The 26,860-nt window shown below is 39.0% G+C and overlaps 1 protein-coding gene across 8 annotated transcripts in view; it reads right to left on the reverse strand.

Annotated features, from left to right (window-relative positions):
* The window catches only part of FREM1 (FRAS1 related extracellular matrix 1), a 165,157-nt gene that overhangs the window by 25,546 nt on the left and 112,751 nt on the right, over nt 1-26,860 (reverse strand). For 3 of the 8 annotated variants that reach the window (XM_025433445.3, XM_025433446.3, XM_025433448.3), the window contains exons 25-29: nt 20,086-20,500; nt 14,215-14,416; nt 13,351-13,495; nt 4,076-4,205; nt 1,380-1,452 (exon numbers count right to left, since the gene is read on the reverse strand). In XM_025433445.3, coding sequence (XP_025289230.3) covers nt 1,380-1,452; nt 4,076-4,205; nt 13,351-13,495; nt 14,215-14,416; nt 20,086-20,500 — 965 coding nt within the window. Of the gene's footprint in view, nt 1-1,379; nt 1,453-4,075; nt 4,206-13,350; nt 13,496-14,214; nt 14,417-20,085; nt 20,555-26,860 lie in introns of those variants that run through there. The other 5 variants (XR_003130303.3, XM_049116133.1, XR_004803580.2 and 2 more) reach the window with 4 other exon arrangements.

Raw genomic sequence — 26,860 nt, forward strand, 5'->3', positions numbered from 1 at the left:
GGACTCCAGGATCACACCCTGGGCCGAAGGCAGACACTCAACCACTGAGCCACCCAGGCGTTCCTCACTGTGGTTTTGATTTGTATTTCCCTGATGGCAAGTGATGTGGAACATTTTTCATTTATTTTTCACATTTGCCATGTGTAGGCCTTCTATGGAGAAATGTCTGCTCAAGGGCACTTCTTTTCTATGTTTACTATTAAGGTTGTCAAATTTGTAGTGGTGCTGATATTTAAGCCATTCTGTTCTGCCTTTGGAATATCACATGACAGTGGTAGATAATGGCAAGGGTTTTGACTCGGTGGAATGTTCTCAGAGTGCAGAATACCTCCTCCGAGGAGAGCACGAAGTCACAGGCCCTGGCTGCTTCTCAAGGCCTTTTCCATGTCAGTGGCCAGGTGATCCATGTCCATCCCAGACCAGAGGGAAAGAGAGAACCATGCAGTGAAGGAGAGCTACCTGCCCCTTCTACAGAAGCCAGGGAAGGGAGGTGTGGCTCCAGCCTCAGTGCTTTAGACACAGCTCCCCAAAAGTGTGTTGGTCCTCCACCCTAAAGTCTTCTTCTTCTTCTACTTATTCAAAACACCATCTCTTCTGGGAAGTTTTCCAGAATTTCCCTTAACCAGAACAATGGCTCATCTTTTGGGTCCCAACATACTGTTAGTGAGTTGTTTTCATGTCTCTGTCTCCCACATGAGAACACCTTTAAGGGCAGGCGCCATACTTTTATATTCCCTTTTGCACCTGGCAAAATTTTTCCACTGATTCAAAACAAAATATGTGCTATCTAATTAATCTTCCTGGAATCTCCTCATATCAACCTATTCCAAGAGAAAACATTTAGAAATGACCTGAGGCAAACATGACTTTCTGAAAATTTCCATCAAAATACGAGACAGTTCAATTCAGCTTTGTGTTAGGGACTCCAAGTAATTATTTATTTGTTTTTTGTTTTGTTTTGTTTTGGTTTGGTTTTTGGTTTGTTTGTTTTTAGGAGGGAAAGGGGCAAAGAGAAAGGGAGAAAGAGAATCTTTCTTGAGCAGGCTCCACAACCAGTATGGAGCCTGATGTGAGGCTCGATCTTATGACCTGAGCCAAAATTAAAAGTCAGATGCTTAATCAACTGAGCCACCCAGGTGCCCCCAAATAATTTTTCAAATGACACTCTTTTCTGGATTTTTTGGGTGTTTGCTTTGATACTTTATATTTGTTATAGGCTTTCTTCTCATTTTAAATAAATATTCACTTGTGATAAAGTGAAAAATGAAGGACAAAACTTCAAGTCCAACCTGATCTCTCTTGAAGTGGCTGAAGAGGGTCCCCATGATCTCCACACACTCCTACAAAAATAGGAAACAAACTGTAGACATGAAACGTACCTGGGTCAAACTGAATCAGTTTAGATGGAGTCAGAGTGAAGTCTTTTCCAACTGTAGCTGACACCTGGTTGACCTTAAAAGGGACAAATGTCCTTTTTTAATAAAAATATATTTTAATTGAGAAACATCTAGTCTAATATCATAATAGACTAAACTTATCCTTGTTTTTTTAAGGAGGCTGTATATCCAACATGGGGCTTGAACTCATGACTCCAAGACCAAGAGTTGCATGTTCTACTGACTGAGCCAGCCAGGCACCACCCCAAAGCCATGCTTGTAAATCTGTTTTTAACATAAAGTTTTTTCTTTAATTATAATAAACCATTTTAGATTTAGGCTACATGATCTTCCTTAAAGTTAACTTTTTTCCTTTTTCACATTTTTATAAATAATTCAGTCATTGAAGAAAGCAAAATAAATTTTAAATAATATTTTTCTCTTCATTACGAGTGTCCATTTATTACCTTCCTTCTTTCCCAAGCTGGCTTTGAAATTGTGCCTCAGAGGAAAGAGAGGGGGAGAAGAAGCAATAGCAGGTGCTCCCAACAAGTAGCTTTGGGGTATCCTGTGAGTTTCAGGGCACTGACGCCTTAGACAAGTTGACCATATATAAGTTTGGTCCATTTTCCTATCCGGATGAAACCACCCCTCTTCACAGAAATGAAGAAGAGCTCACTGGGGATGGCAGACCTGGTGAACGGCCACACAAAATCAACCCATACACACACAACTGAGGGCTTTTGAGGCTCCATCAAGTAAGTTAGCAACAACAACAAAAATGGTGCTAGTTTACAGAGACTATTTACTGATCTCCTGTTCCCCACTCTCAGGGCTAAAAACCAGAGGTGATTTAGGGCTCTCAAGCCATGGCCTTATCTTCCCCAGAGGGAGTCTAAATCCATGTTAAGAACAGTGTCCTTGACCAGTTTGAAAAAGAAGTCATCAAATGAGAATCCCATGTAACCATGATAGGCAGGGGTCACTTTGCCCTTTTTTAGACATGTAAGATGGCCGAGAAAATGGGTGACTCTATTTCTTCACTTTCATACAAAGAAATGAAGTGCACAATTGAAAAGGTAAACGTTCCTATTTTTATGGCTTTAGACATTACCTCTGTTCATCACCAAAAGCCCTAAGATCTGCTAATAGGTCTGCAGTGGAAACTGTGCTGAAGAGAGTATTTCCTCTGAAGCCTCCATTTGTTCTTTGCCTACAATGCCAAGGCTCCTCCTGAACAACCTTTCATTGTGAAAAGGCAGCCCATTGTACACCTGTATCCACCATATGCTGGAAGTCACATTTCTCCGCATGGCTCTTGCACATACAATTACTTAGTATTTACCACCACTGAGCTAACAGACTCCTGTGTGGGAAAAGGAACGGTCTGAGGCAAGCTGGTTGGAGCAATCAGCCTGGTGAAGGTGCACGATTCAAACTGGGGCAAAAAACACAAGTCAACGTGCTTTCCCTTCCTCTGCCTCTGATCCAGTAGCCAATATGCTCTGGGTAACGGTGGCACCTGCACTCTGGGTGGAGCTGTCCCTGAGGGCTCAGGGCTGTGTCTGATGAAGGCCTGTAGGTTCACGGTATGCGTTCAGCTTAAGTAGACAAAAGTGTTCCATGTCACACCACATATGTTCTTTCTACCTGGCCAGGTAAATGGTATGTGGCCCAAAACTCTAGACTAGAGCATATGGCGTTTTCTATAGAAGACCAAAGCATTATTTAAAAACCATTCAGGCAGATTTCATTTTGCATGAACAATCTGTTGGGAAATTATAGGGCATTCCAAGTTGTCTGATGTTTCAATAACAATAAAACATCCACTGGGAAAAAGAGCTTTTGCCTATTGGACAGGTAAATACCAAATGTGGATATGGTAGGATTTAAGTGCACAAGGCTCTGAGGGTGATTTGAATTTATTAATATAATTGCGACTGAACTGAGATGGACCTTTTTTCCAGAAGCTAATATCACTCCCCTTTCATCAGATTGAGGAGTGGAGTCTTCAAGGCTCGTTCACTACTGTTAGTTCATAAAAGCTTTCAAGCTGTCATTCTCTTGAAGTGTTACTATGATAGCAATTCCCAAAAAAATCCTTCAATTCTGGAAGCCATAGGTTGTGCTCCCTGGTCCATGCCAATGGAAAGGAATAACCAGTTGACTAATTTTAAAGTGATTACTGAATTTTCTTTATATTTCGGAGGCCTGGGTTGATATATGCTCTCTTAATTTTAACTTGGGTGACTCTTAAGATAAGTTTGCCCCTTGATTTCCCTCATCCCCTGGACCACAGGAAGTGATCCTGGTGGCATACTAAGAGAAAGCCATCTGGGGGCTGCACTATGCTCTGGAGACCTCACAGGATGTCTTGCATACACACTTTCTTTTCCAAAACAGAGTTTGGCCCGAGGTCACCAGGTTGGATTTATCTCCCTGTAAAGTCAAGCTTCAAGGCTCAATGACCAGATGTAAAAACTAAAAAGTGAGTCTGAAATATCTCATCTAGAAACTAATTAAGCTAGATCAAGGGTGAAAGGACAGAAAACATTAGATGTAAAATCTCTAAAATAAGGCGATGATTCAGCAAATTGAAATTTCCTTTGTTACTCTCGTTTTCTTTTTAAGAAAATAATCAAAGGCACCAAACAGCAACCCAAATTTTAGCCCAACAGTTTACATTTTTGACTTGTTACCTTTACACTCACGAAGGCTGAGTCCATGGAATATCCCCTTCTGGTAATTTCCAAGGGCAACATGCCCACACTCTCGCAGACCTCAAATTCCGTCTGTGACCACTCAATATGAGACCATTTCAGCTCCAAACTGTAAATGAAAGGAAAAGAAAAGGAAAAACATTTTGGTAAATGCCTGTAGGGATCCTCTGCTTGGTAGGAGATTGAACCACTGGCTCATATCATGGTGACAGAAGTGGTTCATCAGCCTACACCACTGCTAAAAATTCCTTATGCTTATTTGGTACATTTTAGTTCAAAAAGAACTTTTACTAACAATCTCATCGGATGCTTACAACAATGCTGTGAGGTAGAAAGAGTAAGTATTAGAATTCTGTTTTACAAATGCAGAAACCAAGGTTAAAAGCCTGCCAGAGGGACTCCAATGTGAATGCTCTGAAGGAACCAGCAGTGATAAAATTCAAGGGAACATTTATTTCTGGAAAGGATATTGATAAAGCAATCTTCTCTCTTATTTTTTTGGCCTTTGCTGGTACATCAAGAAGGTTCCAGACACAGATCATCTCTGAACTTGGGTTCAGTTTTAATAACTGGTTACCTTTCAGGATATGCCTAGGAATTACAATGTGCATGGGTTTTACAATCATAATCTGTTCCTTCTTCTGTGCATATAAAAGGGCCAACCGACATGTAGCTTGCATGCAGCTATACAACTGAATAACCTGATAAATAGGGGGTGGTGTTTTTCCCACAGTAGATTTAGCAAGCCCAACATCAGATGGAAACTGTCTACTCCTCATAATAGAGAAACTTTTTTTCTCTTTTTCAGAAAACCAGAGAAAATCAGAGACATGATTGTATAAGACACAAGCAATCTTCACTATGATCATCCAATACACTTCTTGTTACTTTTGTTTCTCTCATTTTCCTTTATTTCTACATTGGCAAAACTCTCAGTGGTTGTCTTACTGTTTTCCCAATCTTCCACTCAGATGTAGGCTCTGTCTTCTAGATTTCTTAATACATTTTTTACAATATTTTCCTCACACAACTAGAAATTCTGGGTACTGCCATGTAGGGCACGGGTTTCACAAGGTTCTCCAGGCTTTCGTGGAGACCATTCATATTAGAGAGTATGTTTATCCCTTACTATCCACTTGATGTCTTTGTACCAATCATGTGTCACAGTCATATACTCTATGTGCACCAGCAAGATAAACTCAAATGCACTCTCTTTCTCTTAATCCAAGGACCAGGGGCCAGTGAGGCAAGGTAGTTTGGGGGCATGGAATTACGGTAGAGGTTCATGAATCTCTATGAACATACATGTTTATTCAATCGATACATATGAAATTTATTGTTACTGGCATGCTGGGCTTCATAAAATTTCGACATGAAAACAGAATCCTCATATTAGAAATACTGGGATACTCGTGGGTCTTTGCTGTAACTGAATTCAAATCTGGCATGGAGCAGTCAAGAAATAAAGACATAAATGGCTATGCTTAAAGAATCACAAGATAACAAGCGACAAGGCTATTATAAATGCCAATAAAAATAACATGTGGCAAAGAATTCCTTCAGGACCCCGCTAAGTGAGAAGGGAGAAAAAAATCAACAAGACGGATTAGGGGAAAGGACAGAGAGATGAAACAGAAAGGAAAGAAGAGCAGTGGGAATGAATGGAATAGATAAAGATGGGTGGATTTCAGCTAAGTCTCACTAAGGTTTAAATGAGTTTCAACATCCAATCTCCTGAGGATCCATCCATCCATCCACTGCTAATGGGAACCATGACAAGCAAAAATTCATCATTGTCACTCTGCAGATCCAGGTGACCTCAAGGCTAAAGCTAAATGCAATTTGATTGCTGATCTGGATCCATAAAGGGACCATGGAGAGTGCTGTTCAGTTTCAAACCATAAAGGGCTTTGGTGTTTGGGAAAGTGCATGCATTTCCCTGATGCACAATTAGAATGCGGCATATTGCTTACAGGATAAAGTTGTCATTACACAATGTTCTAGTTTCTTGTTTTAAAATTCCTACCTACAAATAATAAAGATCTATTGAAAAGCCATGAAACTAAGTCATGCTATATATTTTTCGGAAAAATATTTAAATCACAAAGCACATGCACACCGACAGGATATGTGCAACACATGTTTTGAATGTGTTTGGGTTTTGCAGTACTGAATTTGAGATCTTTCTGTTGCTGAGGCTTGTAGCTTAAATTCTATGCAAACACCTAGAAGAAAAGAGATGTAGTCAATCACTTAGGAATTCCCCCTGCATGAAGTCACACAGCTGTTCGCTGGGCATCATACAGACAACCAGATGCAGGAGACCATGAGAGAAATTTTGAAAGCTCTGAATGTGAAGGGGTCATGTAGACAAGACTTGAGTCGAGTCTTCACATTTTAATGATTCCTTCCTTTTCTTGTCACCATTGGGCAAAGCTCAATCTAAGATCAGAAATGAAGTTCCTGGACATACTTTATGTCAAACCCATATGGCGATCATTTCAAGTCATTTAGCAAGAAGTGAGAACTCCTTGAGCCCCTAGGTCATGGTTTTTCAACCTGGACACTACTGACCTTGGGACCAGACAGTTCTTTGTTGCTGAGGCTATCCTGTGCATTGCAAGATGGTTAGCATCATCCCTCTCCTCTGCCCACTAGATGCAATCACATCAGCCCCTCCAAATTAAAACTGTTTCCAGGGATGCCTGGGTGGCTCAGTTGGTTAAGCGTCTGCCTTCAGCTCAGGTCATGATCCTGGGGTCCTGGGATCGAGTCCAGCATTGGGCTCTCTACTCAGCAGGGAGTCTGCTTCTCTCTCTGCCCCTCACTTTGCTTGTGCTCTCCCTTTCTTTCAAATAAATAAAATCTTAAGAAAATAAAACTATTTCTAGAAATTTCCAAATGTCCCTTAGAGGTAACTCATCCTCAGAGGTAAGTCATCCTCAAGAAACTCCTCCCTCAGTGACTGTGGGATACTTATTACAATAGAAAAATTTATTTAATGAGGAAACTGAATTTGAATTCCCAAAAGCCACTACTGTGAACGGAAGACATAGGATTGGTCAGTGGAGATTAAACTGGGTTGGAGATCACAGGACCTCTGGTCCCTCTGCCACGCACAACACAATCTCAAAGTGTGGCACAAGAAGACTGTGTTGCTTTGTTTCTTGTCTCCATTTTTATGCCTTTTCATTTGTTTTCCTTTAGCATATATTTTAAATTTACATTTTTCCTTGCTATATTTTATTTATTCATATAAGCAGTGACATGGTTATAAATATTTTAACAATGGACTCTGGAGGGAAGAGGTGTGTGCGTGCGCGCACGTGTGTGTGTTTAATACTGATTTTAAGAATGTATAGGACATAATTTATAAGTAATAATATTAGATATACTACACTTTTATTGTAGATTTCACATAATCGGTTGATTCTCAGCTACCATTTTGTTGATGTTTCTCTAACTTTTGCTATGAATATAAGAAAAGCCATTTAAACACCCAATTTAAAATTGCAATCCATCCCTAAATTCCAGCACCTGTGAGTCCCCTTATCCCATCCAACTTTTTCATTTTCCAAAGCAGTATCATGTAGAATATACTATTTAATTTATTTAGATATGAAGCATGCTCCCAAGTACACAGAAGTCTTTGGTTCACTGATATATTCCCATGTCCCTTGGAGAGTGGCTGACAGTAAGTGCTTGATAGATATTTGTTCAATGAATGAAGGGAACTTGTTTACCCACTGTTTCCCAAGCTAAATTGACCACCAGAACCTTTCGTCTCCCCAGCCCTATCAACATCATATTTCACAACATTTGAAAAAAATGTTAGGATAAATGATCCTCACATGTTCTTTCCAGCTCTTACTCTGGATTCTTTGGCTATTATTGTACTTTATTAGAGTATTGAGAAAGATGGCGCTGATAAAAGAGTATTTGACCATAAAGCATGATTGCTTAATACATATGTATGGTATTTTCTAAGATATGTGCATGATTCTCAACTTTTGGCAACGTCTAGATACAGCTTTGATTGTCACAACTGGGAAGAGGGTGATAATGGCATTTTGTGGGTAGAGACCAGAGATGCTGTAAACATCCTGCAATGCACAGGACACTCTACCTGCCCTTGGCTTGCCTCCCAGTCCACGACAAAGAAATTACCTGGCCCAAATTGTCAACAGTGCTGCTGTAAAAAAATAAAAATAAGAATAAAAATTATATATATATATATATATACATATATACTTTCTGATATTTCATTTTGTAGCTACTTGAGTCATATGAATGAACAATTAACTGAAAGAAACACTTAGGATTCAAACCCTAGTTTGAGATTTGGGACATTAATCTAGGTTAACAAGTGCGTGTGAAAAAGGCACTTAGCTGCTCTATGCCTCAGTTTCCTCACTTCACAAAGTGTAAATGATGATGAGTCTATACTTCAAAGGGGTTAAATGAGCCTTAATGAATACTCATTAAGTATTTTGAGTTTCTCACTGAAAGTTTTATAGAAGTAAAATTGTGACTAATTATTCTTCCAACTAGATCTTCATGTATAATCAAGTAGCATATGACTTAAGAAAATTGAAAGGCTAAAAAATATTTTTCTGGGTATTCTAAGGCTTATCAATTCAAAGAGGATGTTATTAATCTCCATAATCTCATGCTATGAACACCTGTGTTTTCCATTTTGTCTTTCCCTCGTGGTAATGGGAAAACAGTGTTTAGCCAGGAGGCAGCACTCTGAGTATCCAAAACAAGAGCTTTGGAGTTAGACACATCTTGCAACCATTTATTAGTGTGTGATTCTGGTCAGTTACCCAGTCTCCTGAGGCCTCAGTTTTCATCAGTTTTAAAATGAGAATTATACTCATGTCAAATGATGAAAATTAAAATTCGTTAATATGTATAAAGCACCTGTACACAGTGGGTGCTTAATAAGTGCCAATTCCCTTCCCTTACTCTGTGATTTTTTAGATCTATCCAGAGACAAATACTTTAACTTCTGGCTTGCAGGTAACATGAAAGCTTTACTTCACCAATGGTTTCAACCTCTTCCCCTGCAAGGTGTTTCATAAAAGTTGCTAAAACATTGCTGAGTTGGCCTGTTACAAATTCCTTTACTGTTTGATTTCTTTTGTCCCTTCTCTTTCAAAGGCAGGAATGAATAAAGGTAGCCAGAGGGAGGAGAAGAATCAGTCCTTGGAATCGTGCAGCAGCAGGAGAAGCAACCCAGTGATGAAGAATTTCACCACGGGTCAACTTTTCTTTTGAAGTTCACTTTTTTTTTTTCCAGTGGGCACAGTAAAGAGGTCAATGTAGAAGATGTGTGAATAAACTGCCTTGGTCAGAAGTTGGCTGCATTCTGTGATCTGCACAGGCATTTTTGAGGACCAGTGTGAGTCCTATGTAGCTGAGTTTGGGAGCTCTGCACACTATTTTGAGACTGGAACAGGGCTAGAGAACAGATACGACGTCATGTGAGTGAGTCATGCCAAGGCACGAGCCAATAAGATGAGCGCCCACTTTGAAGTCATGAGGTCAGGATTCACTTTCAGATCTGCCATTCATTCATTTCGTGACTTCTGGCCAATTACTTAAATGCTTTGAGCCTGATTTCCTTATCACCCTCAGAGGACTGTATTTTGTAGATTAAATTAGACAACATATGTGAAAGCACCTAGCACAGTGCCTGAAATTTAGGCACTTAGCCAAATTTAAATCTTTATGCAAATTTCCATGAATTTCAGTGTTATAAAATAACTTCTATTTACAATAAAATGTCTCCCAAATGTATTCCATGAAAAATTTCTCCCATGAGCTATTCTGGGGTAGGGTGGTGATTGTTCTAGAGGCAAATCAAATTGAGATATGCCACGTACTATATCTCCATCTCAGAGATTCCCACTCCATACAAGCATCTCCATGATTCTGGGATGTGATGCACTTAAACAGCATGCAAGCAAGCTAGCTAGCTAGCAACAACTTGATTAAATCAAGATTTCCTAACACCTTTTCTAATGGAATATCTATTGACCCTTCAGAACTGATATTCTATAGAAATGCTGCGATAGCAACATTTTAGTAGCAAAAACTTACTATCAATCAAGATTCTAAACAGGAGTCCTTCTTGGTTTTTAAAAGAGCCTCCTTTCTCTCCAGATTGTACCCAATATTCCCTTTAGCTTTATTACAGAAGGTTTTCAGCCCTCTAAATACACGTAATATTAATCCATTAATCCTAAACTAAACAAGAACATAAAATTACATAAAGCTTATTGATTAAAAAGCATGTTGACTGTTTACTTTGTGAATCATTCCAGAATCGATTTCCAATTAGAGATGGGCCACCAAATGTCTCCGGGATACCCCTTCAAACCGTCAATCTTCTACTCATATGAATGAACAACAGCAATCACCACTGCAAGTTACATTTGTCAAGGACTTTAAATATATAAGATGTGCTCACATGTTTTATCTCATTTGTTTCTCCAAACAAATTGTGGTATCGCCCTCATCTGACAGAAGAGATAACTAAGGCTTGCACAGTCACCTAGGTCAATGGCAGACCCAAAGCTAGAGTCCTGTTCTTCGGCTCTAAGTCCAGTGGCCTATTGTTTGTTATCTATACCATAATTCCCAGTGTCCCCGTGTGTTGGACATGGAGGCACATTAATATCGATATCTGTAATTCACTACTTTAAAAAAAACCCCGAAACCTAATGTCCTTGAAGAGTATGTATTCCTCCTTTCTTGGGTGGCCAATGACTAGAGAGAAAGAAGGGAGATAAGTCTGCTGCTCCTTTCCTGATAGGCCAGTTGAGTTGACTGGTTAAGAGTGGGCAAGAAGTTCCTTAGTGCAATAAGGAAAATGGTGGACTCTAGGGCCACCTTTCCTGGGCCTGAATCCCAGAATTAGTTGCATGAGCCTAGAAAGGTCACCTCCTATCTCCATGCTTCAGTTTTCTTGCCTATAAATTCTGGATTATGGTGGTACCTAACTCATTGGTGGTTGTGAAGAGCAATGAAACAGAGTAGAGGGGTGCCTGGGTAGCTCAGTCCGTTAAGTGTCTGCCTTCAGCTCAGGTCATGATTCTGGGGTCTTGGGATCAAGTCCTGCATCGGAGTCTGCTTCTTCCTCTCCCTTTGCCCCTCCCCCAGCTTGTGTGCTCTCTCTCTCTCTCTCTCAAATAAATCAGTAAAATCTTAAAAAAAAAAAAAAAGAAATGGAGTAGAAAACAATTGTGTTGCAAATACCTATAACATATACAGTACATGTAACTAGGTTCTTACGGGCTGTTTTGGAAAGGTGACTATTCACATTATTGTTTCTTACAGAAATAATGGGTTTCTTGTTCCAAAAACCATCTACTTACAAATGAGGTTAGGGACAACTATACCATTAAGAAATTATGAAGGTAAGTGCTGAGTAATATCTATCTCCCCCTACCACTCCAAAGAAAACAATATATATCAGAATCAAATCAAAATAACTTCTGAGTTAACCCTTAGTAGGCATATTTGCATCATCTCCTTCCACTGGTTCCAATCATTTCAAGCTGAATTACAAATATCTTCAGGTACATGAAAGTTGTATCACAGAAGGAGGAGTCTATTTAAAATAGCCTTAATTAAGGCTATAAATTCCTCTGTGATTCTCCTATGAATCTGAGAATTATTTAAAAACATAAACCATCTTCAAAAGCAACATCTTTGGTAACGATGAGGAATAAAAAGGGTGTGCAGTTGAAGCAGTATCAATCTAGCACCACTGAGGGAGAGAAAAATTCCTGTCAACCATGCTATGTTCATAGGTAGAGGAGCAGTGGTCAGCATTAGGTCAAAAACAAGTCTGGTCAATAGTCCCGTTCTTTAGTTGAATTATTAAAAATGTAATCAATTTATTAATGATTTTGGAGCAGAGTTTTTTTTTTTTTTCATTTTCTTGGGAATTGGAAGACATTTGTCTGAAATTGCAATTAGGCAATAAATTTTATATAAAGATTGTAATGCCAAGGAATCATTTCTCTTGAATAAGATCAGTTTAATGGGTGGTGGTCTTCCATTTTAGTTTTATAAACTTATGATTATATTTTACTGTCAAGGCCCAGGTCTTCCTTGTTCATGCCTATTTCCCCAGCATCTAGTACTGTGAACCTGGCACATAATAGCCACTTGATAAAAATCTGTGAAGGTTATGAATCTGGGCCAGGTATTATCTGTTATCAGGCCAAATGGAGGCAGGACTCAATGAATTTTGCTAAGAGGATGCATTTTTCTAACAATGACTATAGAGACCTCTGCTGGCAAGTGTTGGAACTATAATTTAGTCAGAGAAAGTAAGAATGGAGAGAACAGAGGTGAATTTGCTTTTTTCTTCTTTGTCCATATCATGTCATGAAAGGCCCATAAAGGGGCTGTACTCGCTTATGATGATGTGTGGCTTGACCAGGTTATGGCAAATACCGAAATTAGGATAAATGAGCAACTTTTCTATGAGGTGACTGGGAAGGGTGTTAAATTTCAAAAGAAAAACATAGCACAAGAATTGGACTCTAACATTTCTGTGATTATCTGATAGCTGGTAAATTATTCAAGGTCTACATTCAAGAGAAGTTTAGAACAGGGGCTCAGTCAGAAATATTAGGATGGTCTGGTTCTACATTTTCTACGATTTCAAAGTGTCACTTAGTATTTCTCCAAGTCTATTTTCCCCTTTACACGATCTTCATCTTACCTGTGATCGTTTTATTAACTAACAGGCACAGTCACAAGTAATCATTTCGTTTTTTGGGTTTCTTTGGAGGGAAGAGATATTTTGCTAACCCTTCCTGACTGCCCCATTTTTCCTGCTGTAGGTATTTTAGAAGACTGGTTACTAACGCAGTCCTAGAGTGACCTCTTGCTGCATGATTTGTACATGAGCTTGCAAGCCCAGTCCTGGATGTGAGTGAATTGTCAAGACAGAAACCACTCTGTGTGCAAAGGTGTATGTATTTACGTAAGTAATATGAATTATCCAGCACTCTATAATTTAACTTTTTAATATCCCCATACCCTATGAGGCTGCTGGCTTTCCCATGATCACACATTAGAAAGAAAATCTTTCTCCAAAATCGGTTCTATGGCTTCTGAAATGGCCTATCAATTTATCTTTGGATTCTGCTTGAAAAACAATATTTCACATTCATAACTAGATATATTCGGGACATTATAAACAGGACCACTGAATAAGCAAAATAATTTACATTTGAGGAGTAGCAGAGTTCCCTGTGGGGTCCATGATTTGGAATTCCATGATATCTGAATTCACATCCAAAGATGGGTTTATGACGTAAAGAATGGTCTTACTGTTTAAGTCCTTTTGGACAAATTTCTCATGGATAAATTCACCTACAAAAAAGAAATGAATGAATTTCACAGGAATCAAACAAAATATTAAATAAAAGCTGATAAATTATATGGTTATTTTATTTTAAGCACAGCTTTAAAAACAGCCAAACTATATATTTTTAAGAAATTAACGTTATTGCAAGTATCTTAAAACTCCTATGCAATAAACTTAAATTAGGCTTTTAAACTTAAATTGGCTCAGAAATATTGTGCCTTAAAGAAAATATAAAAATAGAGGGAGAGTAGGAAGATACAGTAATAAAATCTCTAATTCTGTGCCATCCTTTTTAGTGATGTATTTTGATCATTGTCTTCAAAAAGCAGAAATAATATACAGTCCCGAGAAGCCATCATACTCCTCCCAATTTTTTTAAACTGACATCACTTAGAATTACTAATAGAAAAAAAAATTAGTCACAAATATGAAATTGGTCCTGACACTGTGTGTTCTTCTGAATATATTACAATCTGGCTGTTAAAAAGAATTGTTAACAATACACAGCTGCGTATCAGTATTTGATTCTTCCACTCAAGATGAATTTAGGAAAGCTCAACCTCAAACTCTCTTTTGCACCAATATTGATTTATAAACTGCATCTATCGGTAAGCCCTGGGGAGTGTTTACCAAATGGGCCTATACTTAATTCAATTACTCTCTAGCCTTGCCAGCTACAGGGTACTTTAAAGCGAGCAATTATAAGGATTAAGGAAGGCAGTACCTGTGGTTGTGTTCTCCAGATGTCCATGTTGGGGGCCTCGTAAAATCTTAAAGATGATCAGATCGTCATTGGTGTCAGGGTCCGATGCCTTCAGCACATGGGAAGTGAGGTAAATCCCGTAACAGCCATTTTTCAGGAGCACCACTTGAGAAGGGGAATGCAAATGTGTGATGTGGGGGGCTGTTTTGTCCAACTGGTCAACCTGGATAGTCAATAATTACATACAATCTTATACAAAGGTTTCTCACCTCTAATCACCAGAGAGAGGGTCTTAATGGTTCACAATGATAATCTAGCCCAAATTTCAGATTCTTTATCCTCCTCATTTGTTCATTTCTGCTAACGGCTGGCTTGTTCACAGAATACTCAGTAAATATCACAATGGCTGAAATAGAGGCTGACTTTCTATTGTAAATTCTGACCCAGCTTTGTTAATTGTTCATTGTCTGACTCTTCTATTAGGACACAAGCTCTCTGATGGCAGACATTATGTCTCCACCCCTCCTCCTCTCTCTATTCTGTGCACCTGGCACTGTGCCTGAACCCTAAGAGCAGCTCAGGGAATATTTGTTGAATGAATACATTAAAATTGACCCAAGAATTGTATTGCAGGGGCACCTGGGTGCTCAGTGGTTGAGTGACTGCCTTTGGTTCAGGGCGTGATCCTGGGGTGTTGGGAAGGAGTCCTGCATCAAGCTCCCCTCAGGGAGGCTTCTTCTCCCTTTGCCTATGTCTCTGCCTCTCTCTGTGTGTCTCTTATAAATAAATAAATGAAGTCTTACAAAAAAATTGTATTGAAAACTTAACATTAGCTCCAGAGGAAGATCCTCCCATGTTCCCAGTGTTTAGTGGTATACAGAAATAAGGTTATAAAGATATACATAAGGATATACATCACAAATGCATTGAACATTTTTGGGGCACTGCTTTGTTCAAATGCCATAAACGTTAAATTAAAAACAGAAATACTGGGGTGCCTGGGTGGCTCAGTTGGTTAAGCGTCCAACTCTTGATCTCAGGATGGTGAGATTGAGCCCTGAGTCAGCTCTGTGCTGAGCATGGAACCTGCTTAAGAAGTCTTTCTGTTCCTCTCCCTGTCCCTCCCCTGTTTCTGTCTCTCTCTTAAAAACAAAACAAAACAAAACAAAAACAAAATTAAAAAACAGAAATACTTCAGTAGGAGAAAAATGAAAAGCAAGTATAGGCATTTACATATTTGTTTCACTAAGGATGAGAACCAGGTAACTAAACAGGTAGACTCAATTTACAAAGATAGTGGAGGTGGGATTACTCATGAATGCAAGAGGCATATGGGTTCAAACATCACAAGGGGTTGCAGTCAGGTACGGTATGAAGCTTGGTCCATCTTGCAAATGGAAGTTAGGGAAGAAGCAGGTCAGCATGGATAAGCACCGTTTACTACTGATACTGGAAAATAGGCACAGTAACATGGTGTCCATTCCCTTTACTCCTAATCATTCAATTCTTAACTTCATTTGCCCAAAAATGATACCATTATAAATCTGGGTTCACCTTAGCTAAGTAAAGAGTAAGTGCCCTGACAAGATTATGTATATATTTTTGTATAGGATGAAATAAACTGTTATCCACCTATTTAAAAAAAAATTGAGGTAGGAGGAACTGAAAATAGAGAATTTCCACAACTTAGTGTTAACTGGTAAAAAAAAAACAAAACCAAAAACCAGTAACTTGCAGAACAAGAGATGACTATAATATCATTTTTGTTCATCCATATGTTCACACATAAATAGACAAAATTCTGGGAGCATTTACACAAACCTGTTCATTTGTTTTGGGGTGGGGAAAATATCAGGCTTAGTTATGTATTTCTATATGGAGTTTTGTAACAATCAAATATTTCTTTCCCTCTCAGATTGGCAAGGTTCTTTTTTACTAACAAAAATAATCATACAACATGTTGGTAACCGTTTGGAGGAAAACACTTTTTTATATTTTGCTGATAGGGGTTCAAATCAGTGAAAATTTTCTGGAGACAAATTTGTACATGCATGCGTATACATATATGTAAAATGTATATATACTCTGATCCAAAAATTTCACTTTTTTTAGTATGTCCTGCAGAAATAATTAGATGCGTACAAAGAATGTGTATGGGTATATATATGTATGTTTTTACTAAATACAATTAATAAAAAAATCCATAAAATTAAAAGGGCAACACGGGATTTATAAATCATCTCTACCTAACACTGAGGGCCATTCAGCCTTGAAAAATTATGTTTTCAAGAAAGATCTAATGACATTAGATTTTCATAAAATAATCAAGACTGGAGACAGACAATATGCTTGATTGTACATATAATATCCTCCCAGTTTTAATTGCACAGAATAAAAAAATGAAAAGAAGTCACCAAAATTAGTTATCTTTGAGTGGTATGATTGGGAAAGACTTTTTTCTGGTCCCTTTCTGTATCTTATAAGATTATTTACAATAAACAATTATTTTACAAACAAAAAAAGCAATAACAATTTTCAAAAGTTACAGCCATTCTCCTCTCCTATAAACTGTGGATGGCAACCTCAGAGTTGTGCAATTGGGTGGGAGGTGGGGAGTCAAATAGTTATCATAGCCTTTTGGGGGAGAAGCTCCTTCAAGTATGATGGCCAGTAAGAGGGATGGTGAATGGCAGCTGAGGAAAAATAACAATACTTGGAACTATGAAAGAAATCCTCAGAATTATAACACGCTGAGTGCAGGTGTGGAGTTTTTTTATGTTGTATTTTCCTTAAAAACAAAAGTGTTACAAAAGGAATAAATGCCTGTTGTGATCATTTGTTTAAAAAATATATTTTCAAGAATACTTTAAAAATATTTTAATACATATAAAATAAAACAAAATAAAAATAAAGTATATTTTTAAAAATATTTTTTTTAAGATTTTTTTTATTTATTTATTCATAGAGACACAGAGAGAGAGAGAGGCAGAGACACAGGCAGAGGGAGAAGCAGGCTCCATGCAGAGAGCCTGACGTGGGACTCGATCCAGGGTCTCCAGGATCATGCCCTGGGCTGCAGGCGGCGCTAAACCGCTGCACCACCGGGGCTGCCCTATTTTTAAAAATATTTTAAAAATAAAAACTTTAGTTACATGGTTCCCTCTTGTGTCTTTGGTCACACTTGCCTGAATATCATTACACTTCTGGTTTCTTTCTAAAAATATATATATATTTAATATATTTTAAATATATTTTTAAAAATATTTTTAAAATAAAAACCCTGGTAACGTGGTTCTCTGTAGTGTCTCTGGTCACACTTCCCTAATCTCATTAAATTTCTGGCTTCTTCAAAAACAGGTCTTCTGGCTTAGTATATCAGAAGCATTTTAAAATATTGGCGTCCAAGGCACTTTTTTTTAAAAAAAGAAGACTACATCCTTTGAAGACTTGTATTGGATTCACTGAAAATCGTCTCAGACATGTGTAAACCATAGGAAGCAGTGGCACTGGTCCTTTCTCCCTCACCGCCAGCCCTGTCCCCACTTAGAGAAGAGTAAAAGAATCACTGTGGCAAGGTGCAGTATCCTGGTCAGATAGACATGATTCCCTACAACAGGAATGTCAGGTTGTGCACACTGGTATCAGTGAAACACAACTGTGTTTTACACTTGTGAAGCCTACTGGCTTTGCCCTCAGTCCCACTGAGGCTGAGACCATAACAGTAGTATACTCACAGTTGGTAGATTTTTCTGGACCAACTCATTTTTCAGTGGTGGTAGACTTTATACTGCCTTACCAAAGAAGCTCCTGAAGGCAAGAGACTGAGGGGCAGCAGTCACTTACTTCCTAAACTACCTGACCTCTCTGCTAAGAAAGACTAGAAAATTTGGAGGAATTATGGAAAAAAGCTTGAGGCTTTCCTTGTCTATACATAATTGTATTTTATGAAAATACAAGAAAACCTTGTACTTTGGATGAAAAAGAACCTTTACAACTTCTATCCACATTTTCCTATCAGTAAATTCTGCAACTTCCAAGAGATCACTCTCTTACAATAACTGCTCTGTAATATGAGTGTTGGTGTTGGGTCAGGCCTCATTTAAGTTTGATATTTCTTCTAAATTCTCCCTTTTCCTTCTCTACTCTGGAACCCATATGCCTGTACTTACAACGTATAACTCCCACAAATTTGCAGCCAAATAGATCAAGAAAAGTATTACTGGTTAGACAGTACAATGACATTTTTCTACCTAGTCTGGGGAGTCAAGAGTCAGGAAAAAAACATACTACTAGATTGAAGAGTGGGATGAGACAAATAACAAAACATATAATTGAAAAAACCACATAATTTTACTATATACAAAGTATTTCTTTCATACTGTGTCAATGATATCAGCATCCACTCTATGTTATCATTCTTCCCTACCTTTCTACTAGAGTTCACCTAGAGACAGTGATGGTTAATTTTATGTGTCAACTTTGCTGGCTATGATGCTCATCGTTTGGTCAAACAGCAGGCTAGATATTGTTGTGAAGGTATCTTTTAGTTGTGATCAGCACTTCAGTCAGTTGACTTTGAGTAACGCAGATAACACTGCATAGTGTGGGTGGGCCTTGTCCAATCAGTTGAAGACTTTAAGAGAGAAGACTGAAGTCCCCTAGATAGGAAGCAATTCTACCTCCAGACTGCCTTCAGGATTGCAACAAACATCCATTCCTCCTGGGATTTCCATTCTGCTGGCCTGCCTTGCAGGTTTTGGACATGTCAGACCCCAAATGGTGAGCCAATTCCTGAAAATAAATCTCTCTTTCTTTTTTACTTCTCTTTCTCTATATACATCCTATTTGTGATGTTCCTCTGGAAAATGCTCACCAATACAGAGACTAAAGAGCACAGGAAAATTATGATTATTTACATAATCAGAAGGTATCCTTCAGTGACACTCAGATTTATCTTTTCTACAGTTGGTAGAAGTGTGTAGAACAAGATAAACTACATTCAAGAGAGTGGATTCAAGGGTATAAGAAACAGAATGTGCTTAATGTGTTCTGACTAAAAAAGGAAAAACACATTATGCCCTCCCCAAATCATCCTAATAGACAACACAACTGTGGCAGAGTAGTGCCAGAGGAAGGGCACAGAATTGGGGGATCAGAAAGACTGGAGTGGGGGTCTTACATGGTTTCGATCGAATTATTTACCTTGTGAACTTGTGAACACCTATTAAATGCAAATAATAAAACTCCCCTCTTCTTAAGAAAGAAATAAGCTTTCCTTGAAATGGGTCTGACCTAATACTCCAACACTTGTAGCTGCTACAAGTGTTTCCCCATCATTGTTTCACGTGTAATATTGAGGCTGCCTTGTACGTTTTCACGTGTTCCATCAAAAATCATTAAAATGCCAGCAGATGATGTGGACCAAGAGGTATCGTCCTAATAAGTATTACAACAGTAGTTACAAGATATTGAATATCTAATATATTTCAGGAAATATGCTAGTGCCTGCAGTACCTAGTCTGATTTTATTCTTATCACAATGCCATAAAGCATAATTTTCTAAGGACAGGAGGTCAAATCCTAAGAGTTAAAGGACTTCTTAAGGTCATACAGCTAATAAATGGCAAACCAGGCCAATAAATTCCAACCTAGTCAAGCCTGACTCCAAAGCCCATGCTTTCTGTTTCTACCTGTCCTGCCACAGACTCTTGGTCAGAGCCTGCATGGAGGGACTGCACCTGTCTTGTCCATATTACTATGCCCAGTGCCTTGCTTAGTGCCTGGCATGCCAGAGACACACCTCGCACAGCATACATTTGAATGAAGGAAGGAAAGGAGGAAAGTGGTTTTCTCTACATGTGTCCCAGGAACCTGTGGCTTTGTCATACTTGCCTGGATGGTGAATGATACAGGTTCTTGTCCCACTCTCCCATCCACAACGAAGCCTTGGTTCGTACTATCGGTGGCCACAAACGTAAAGCAGTCCACCTGGGAGTCTCCTCCCAAGTGCCTATAGGCCACATTCCTGCTGTCCACGTCCTGCTGGGTGAAGTTGTGTTGAAGCAGCACTGTCCCCCGCAGGTAAAGCTGGCCGTGTTGTGGGAGCTGGGCCAACATGAAGGTGAGGTTCTCCGCTGGGGTGTCAGGGTCGGTCAGCTGGAGGATGTCAGGGGAGAGCAGGCCCGTGGTCCCTTCGTCCAGTCTCAGCCCCCTGTTCCTGGTCACCACGGGTAAGGCTCTGTCCATGGTCTCCAGTATGATCTCAAACACCCCACGTTTGGTCTGCAGGCCATTGCTGACGATGAATCTGGCAAAGAGAGGCAAGGGCAGCCTTCAGCATGGAATCTTGTGTCACCATCTACTGGAATGAAATAATACACACCTTTTACTAAAGGACATGTCCTGGTGAGACTCAAATGAAAACCCAAGGGTAGATCTTTCAGAAGGACACCATTCTATCCATTAAACCAGTCACCAGGTAACACACATATTACCTATAACATTCTACACCCAAAATTATTTTTTTGACAACAATGGCAGCAGACTCATGTAATAGAGCAGGCCAATTCTTTTTTTCTTTTTAAGATTTTATTTATTTATTCATGAGAGACACAAAGAGAGGCAGAAACATAGGCAGAGGGAGAAGCAGGCTCCCTGTGGGGAGCCCAATGTGGAACTCGATCCCAGGACCCCAGGATCATGCCCTGAGCTGAAGGCCGATGCTCAACCGCTGAGCCACCCAGGCGTCCCTAGAACAGGCCAAGTCTGCCATTGAGATTTCTCAGGCTCGTCAGCATTTAGTATAATTCCTTGCCCTAAATAGGTATTTTGCATACAAGTAGACCCCTTGCATTGGTTTGAAGAGTAGACTCATTTTATATATTTATAATTTCATAACTACATTTTCTTTGTAAATAAGGTAAGCTTTCAAGACTGATAACTGGGGGCCAATCCAGTGGCTGATTTTGGCTATTTCATTTTATTCATGTATTTTCATGGCAAATTTCTTAAAATCACAGTACTCAGCCATGTCATCATGCCTAACTCATTTCCCCTCCTCAGGTCTCATTTTCACCCTTCTGGAAGGTAAAAGATTGGACCAGACAATTGCTAAGGACCAGCCAACTTTAAAACATCATGAGATTCTCTAAACCTTCATATTTTTCTTGTGCTTTTACTTTTGCCCCTCACAATATATATGGAAGTAATAGCGCTAACTAAGGATTAATTACCTAATTTAAAGAAAAAAGAAATTAGAGCAGAAAGGTACAGAATGTAGTGGGAGATCATAAGGTAGGTAGGAGACAGAGCTGAGATGAGAACCAGGTTTCTGGACCCCTTATCTCCTGCTCCTACAGAGTTTTTAATTCAGGCCGGTTTAACAAACCACAAAGCCAGACTTGTGGTACCTGAACACCACTGCAGAATGATAAAGAGAAAGCTCAAATGATATCAATCCAAGGTGTGCAAAATCCCTCACACACCCTTGGATTTGTGATACCATAATGTGCTTTTGATGTTTATTGATCACCACATCACATTCCACCCACCACTGCCAATGTCAAAATACAACAAATCGAAATGGTCTTTCAAACGTATCGATGCGTAAGTTTGATTTGAAGGACAACTGAGAGTATCATGAAATTAAGGAAACCAAATGCACCACTGAAACTCCAAAAAGCTAGCAAATCACCACTCTCAAGTGGAGTTGATGAATTCACTATAGACCAAAGAGACGTACTTTGAAATAATCGTGGAGTTGTACCTGTTAGTTTTTCTCCATGTACTATGGTTGCTAGAAATATTCATGGAGAAGATACTCTTATAGTCCATAGTTGTAAAAAAATAAAATAAAATAAAAAATTAAAAAACCCTCTAAAAAGAATTTTTTTTTGCAGAATATAGCAGAATATAACCTGAAATTATAGAAGAATTTTCTTTGGAGGTTCTTTTTTTTTTTAAAAAAAAAAAAACTAGAGAAGATATGAGGTTTATATTTGTTTTACTCATCTGACAAATTTGACTAACTAGTTCTTTATTTTTTGTAAAATGTGTCTTGTCCTTGAGGGTTTAAGGGTCAATGCTCTGCTTTTGAACACAAGAGAACCTGAAACCAGGTTGTATGAGCACAAACAGTCGACCAGCCTGCCTGAGGCAGAGGGCTCAGTGTAAAGGAGCAGCTGTATGAAAAGGAAATGAACAGGAGTTCGGCTGAGCACAGATTTTACTAAAATTTTTGGGCTTTCTAATTATCTAGCTTATAAGACTGCCTACAAGGAAAATAGTATGTGATGCATAGAAAAACGAACCTATTCTTTTTTTGCTAAGGGAAATTGCTAAGTGGAATATTACAAATAAAGCGAATTCTTGACATGTAGCACACTTTGACTTCTAAAGAATGTAACCTGTTTTTTCCTCCACAGCATTATTTTTACAGTCTGAATAAAGACACCAACTTTAGAATTGTACATTGAGTGAAATCAGTTTCCTTAAAACAAAACAATCACGTTTGCTAGGTATGTTCTAAGCAAATAGGACAATTTCACTGCTGGATCATGAGTGTTCACACAATTAGCTATTTTTGAAAAAAGGAAAAAGAGATGCATCCAGAAAAATAACTGTGTTCTTCGATTTTGTTAGTCACTTCAGCAGTTTCAAGTGTCAAATGATATGCATTTTTATGATGAAGATTATGATCTATTTCTCAGGGAGAGCTTTTCGTGGAATTATGATTTTATTCCGTTGTTTTCCTGTTACTTTTTTGGGTTTCCTCCCTGGAGCCTATCATCTAACCCGAAGTAAAATAAGGAGACAAAGCATTCCCTCACTACCTCCAATTTCTCTTTTCTCCGCTCTCCTCCTCCAAAAACATATTTCACGCCTCCCATTTCAAATAAAGTGGCTCTCTTTTTCCTATCAGATCCCTATCTCAAAATGTGCTCTTGGGGGAAAGTTTTAAGTCAGCTGTTTATAGTTGAGCACAAATTTAAGCCAAAGGACTTTCATTTTTAGTATTAATCATGGAATTAAAGAAATTTATACCCCATTAAACTCATGTCAAATTATGGGTGGGGAAGAAAGGGGAAAGAAGGGGAGGGATGGGGATCAGGAGTAAGGAGCTTCAAGGGGGGGCTTGAGTGAGTCACGGGGGGCATTCTGACTTTCCCCCATAGAGACTGAATTCTGAGAACACCTCAAGCTCAGTCTCAGGACGGCCGTAATTATCTCTGAATGCATGACCCACGTGAGGACACTGAAGTTGTCTTAGGATTCAGGCTGTCCGTCTCAGACTCCTCCCTGCCTGATGATGGGGATCTGACCACGTCGGAAATCGGCAACCTGCCATCAGACAGATGGGAATGAGGGCAAGCAAGCCAGAGACCATATAAGAGTAAGAAATATGTTTACTGAGGCCAGTGTTCCCAGCTGGGACCCCGAGGCAGCTGTCTGTGCTGACCGAAAGGTAATAAGCCAGTGGTGAAAAGGATGAAATTTCTAAACGTGACTGGACCAGACCCATCATGGCACTTTCACGAGTAACAATGCAAACTAGTCACAGGCAGAGAAACATTATCACAGGGAGACAGGGTGAATGGTCATGGTTGGCTTCCCAGTCAGAATAAGCCTAGCACAACAAGGGCAACGAGGTCAGTGCTGTTCGTGTCCGCCAAGGTGGACCAGATGATCCTCCAAATGCTCTCCCCCACCACCCCCAAAGAACCCTTCCAAATCTGTTTTTGAGTTTTAAAACAACGGTGCCATTGCAATGATGGCATCCATTCCAAGGTTAAGAAGCCGTGCTATTGAGGTGGCAGCTTCTTCTGTGGATCCGTCTTTGTTTAATTTCCCTTATGCCCCCCATACCCCACTGAAAAGACCCTCAGCCAGGATGACCAGTGTTCTCCTGAAATTTGGGGAATGACTCTCAGATTTGTCTGGGGTGCCTGCCTGGTCTGATTTCACCATTACCATGGTGCTTTCAGGCTTTCTGCATTTCCTGGCAATAGAGTTGGCTGAAGAATCTGCCATCTGTCATGGCATTTAAAAGATAAAAATGGAATCATAAATAGAGCCAGTTCCTCAGAAAGAAAAAAAAAAAAAAAGTCCAGCCAGCATGTCAAAATGGAGGACATTAGCATGTTCTTTTAGTACCCGGCTGCCAGCAGCTGAAGTCAGCTTGCTAATCACTTGGTGTCATCTGTCCTAGAATGTGCTGCCAAATCTTTCTTCCAGGCCAGCAGCACCAAACAATGCAGGAGAAATTTATGATTCACAAAATATTTTTGCAGAAGGTAAAATCTGACCATTAAACTCCCCAGTTTAATTAATGCTGCCATATCTTACATTAAAAAGAGAAGGGGGAAAAATCCTCTGCCATAGAATTTATCTCTTCTACCCAGCCAAATTCCTTGCCAGATTTAACAGCAAGCAACATAAATTTAGGTGATTAGATTGGTTGCATAGATTTAATTTTTAAAAAGCACCACCATCTCACTTTCATTAAAACAGACTTTCAGCTTTGGTTTAGCTCCGCTTGACAAAAAACACAGCAGCCCATGATTGGGTTCGTGAAATGACAAGATTAAAACAAGGGTCTTGGGCAGATGTTAGGCTCTTCCATTATAAATATGTAAAACTGCTGGCCAAACATCAGAAGGACACATTGAGGAGGTTTCTTCCCACAGGTGCATATTCACCATGAATTTTTGGTGCAATGGAAAAATCTCTTAAAAAGATCTTTTCTCCAATTCAGCTCTGATACTAAGTTACATAAATTTAGACAACTTTCTGCGCCTCTTTGAACCTTGGTTTTCTCATGCATAAAGCGGGAACAAATCATTTCTCTCAAGGTAGTGGCGTAAGGCTTAAGGAAAATGATGGACAAAAAAAAAAAGCCTAGTACACCGCCTGATGCATTGCAGGTATTCAAGCAATTCTTGCTTTCCTATGCATAAATTGAAGGCACGAGACTAAACCAATGTTTTTCAACCCTTGTTTCCTACTTGAGTCATTCAAACAACACCTTTATAATTTTTGCCATATTTCTGTACTACCTGTACCCTTATGACTTACTATTTTGCTTTAGATCAACTCACTCTTGTACTTAAAGAAATGTATTTAAAAGGAAATCTTTTAGCTGGAAAAGCTGAATGTTTTTACTACTAAAAACTTAATCACCATAAATACTACAAAAATAAATACAAGTAAATAATGTTTTTAATTCTAGCTAGGTATTGTGGCCCAATGGCCTGGAACCCACGGCTGTCTGCTAAAAAATAGGAAAACAATACTGAAAAGCTACTAAGAACACATGAGCCCCAGCCTGAGACTCCTTTCTTGAAATAATCAGGAGGATTGACAGAACTACAATGGAGTAGTTCTCACTCTGGATTCCCTGTCATTCACTGCTTTCTCCCAAACCCACATCATTTTGCATCTTTGTATCACTGGTGGTACAAATTACTCACTTTGGGAATTAGAGCCACAGCCTTTTTGCTAAAAGAAAACCCTGCCCAGGAACCTAGTGTGCAAAACAAACAAAACAAAACAGCTCTATCAGTAAGTTGGGATGAAGATCTCAGAGCCTCACCAATTCAGCTCCTTTGTGTGGTGTCTCCAGGAGGCCCCAAGAGGGCTTCTGTAAATCCTCAAAGCACTTTTGAATGTATTTGGAACAATAGATTGGACCAGCCCAGTGATTACTAGTCCTGACTGCAGCAGAATCCCCTAGAGAACTTTGAAAAATACAGATCTCTGACCCAAGACTGGACTTACAAAGTCACCTCTGGAGTGAGAATCAAGAATATATTTTTATCAGTCTTCCCAGTAAATCTCTAGAAGATCTAAATATTTTAAAAATTCAAATAAAAACTCTTGGGGTGCCTGGGTGGCTCAGTCAGTTAAGCATCCAACTCTTGGTTTCAGCTCAGGTCATGATCTCAGGGTTGTGGGGTCAATCCCCATGTGAGGCTCTGCACTGGGCATGGAGCCACTTACGATTCTCTCTCTCACTCTCTCCCTCTGCCCCTCCTCCTCCTAAAAAATAATAAATAAAAATTAAAAATTCCTAGGATAAATGATTTCTAAAATGTCATCTAGTATTTTATGCATGTGGATTAGGAAATTTTTAGAGTATCATCAATCCTCACATACAGAAATTCTGTATTTCATTCTCTGCACATCATCTCCATCTGATTAATTTGTAAGCTTGATTTCTGAACATCTATATGCATTCATTGATTGACTTCTCTAGTAGGGTCACTGGTTTCTCCAAACAGTCATTAACATCTTCAGCAGTCTCTCCGTTGGGCATTGACTGGGGAAAGTGGGAATGGATAGGAGCAAGCAGTTCCAGAAATGGATGTAAAATCAAAAGCCCTGAATCTGATATACATGTATTAAGCCAAGAAGCACCCAACCTTCATAAGTAACTAGGAAAAAAAGATCATCAGTCTTCTTTGTAATTTCTTTTCTCCTTCAAGATTAATCTTGGTATTATAAACATTGGCAGAAAAAAAGGGGCCAAGGAAAGAATATAATCAATAATAACAGGAACAATATTACAACAATAATAGTAGTAAAAAGAGCAGCTAACACTTATTTATCTCATTCTTCGTATGTACCACATATTTTTTATAAGTACATGCATAAACTCATTCAAACTTCC

The sequence above is a fragment of the Canis lupus genome, chromosome 11, assembly GCF_003254725.2.
Source record: "Canis lupus dingo isolate Sandy chromosome 11, ASM325472v2, whole genome shotgun sequence".
NCBI classification, from domain to species: domain Eukaryota; kingdom Metazoa; phylum Chordata; class Mammalia; order Carnivora; family Canidae; genus Canis; species Canis lupus.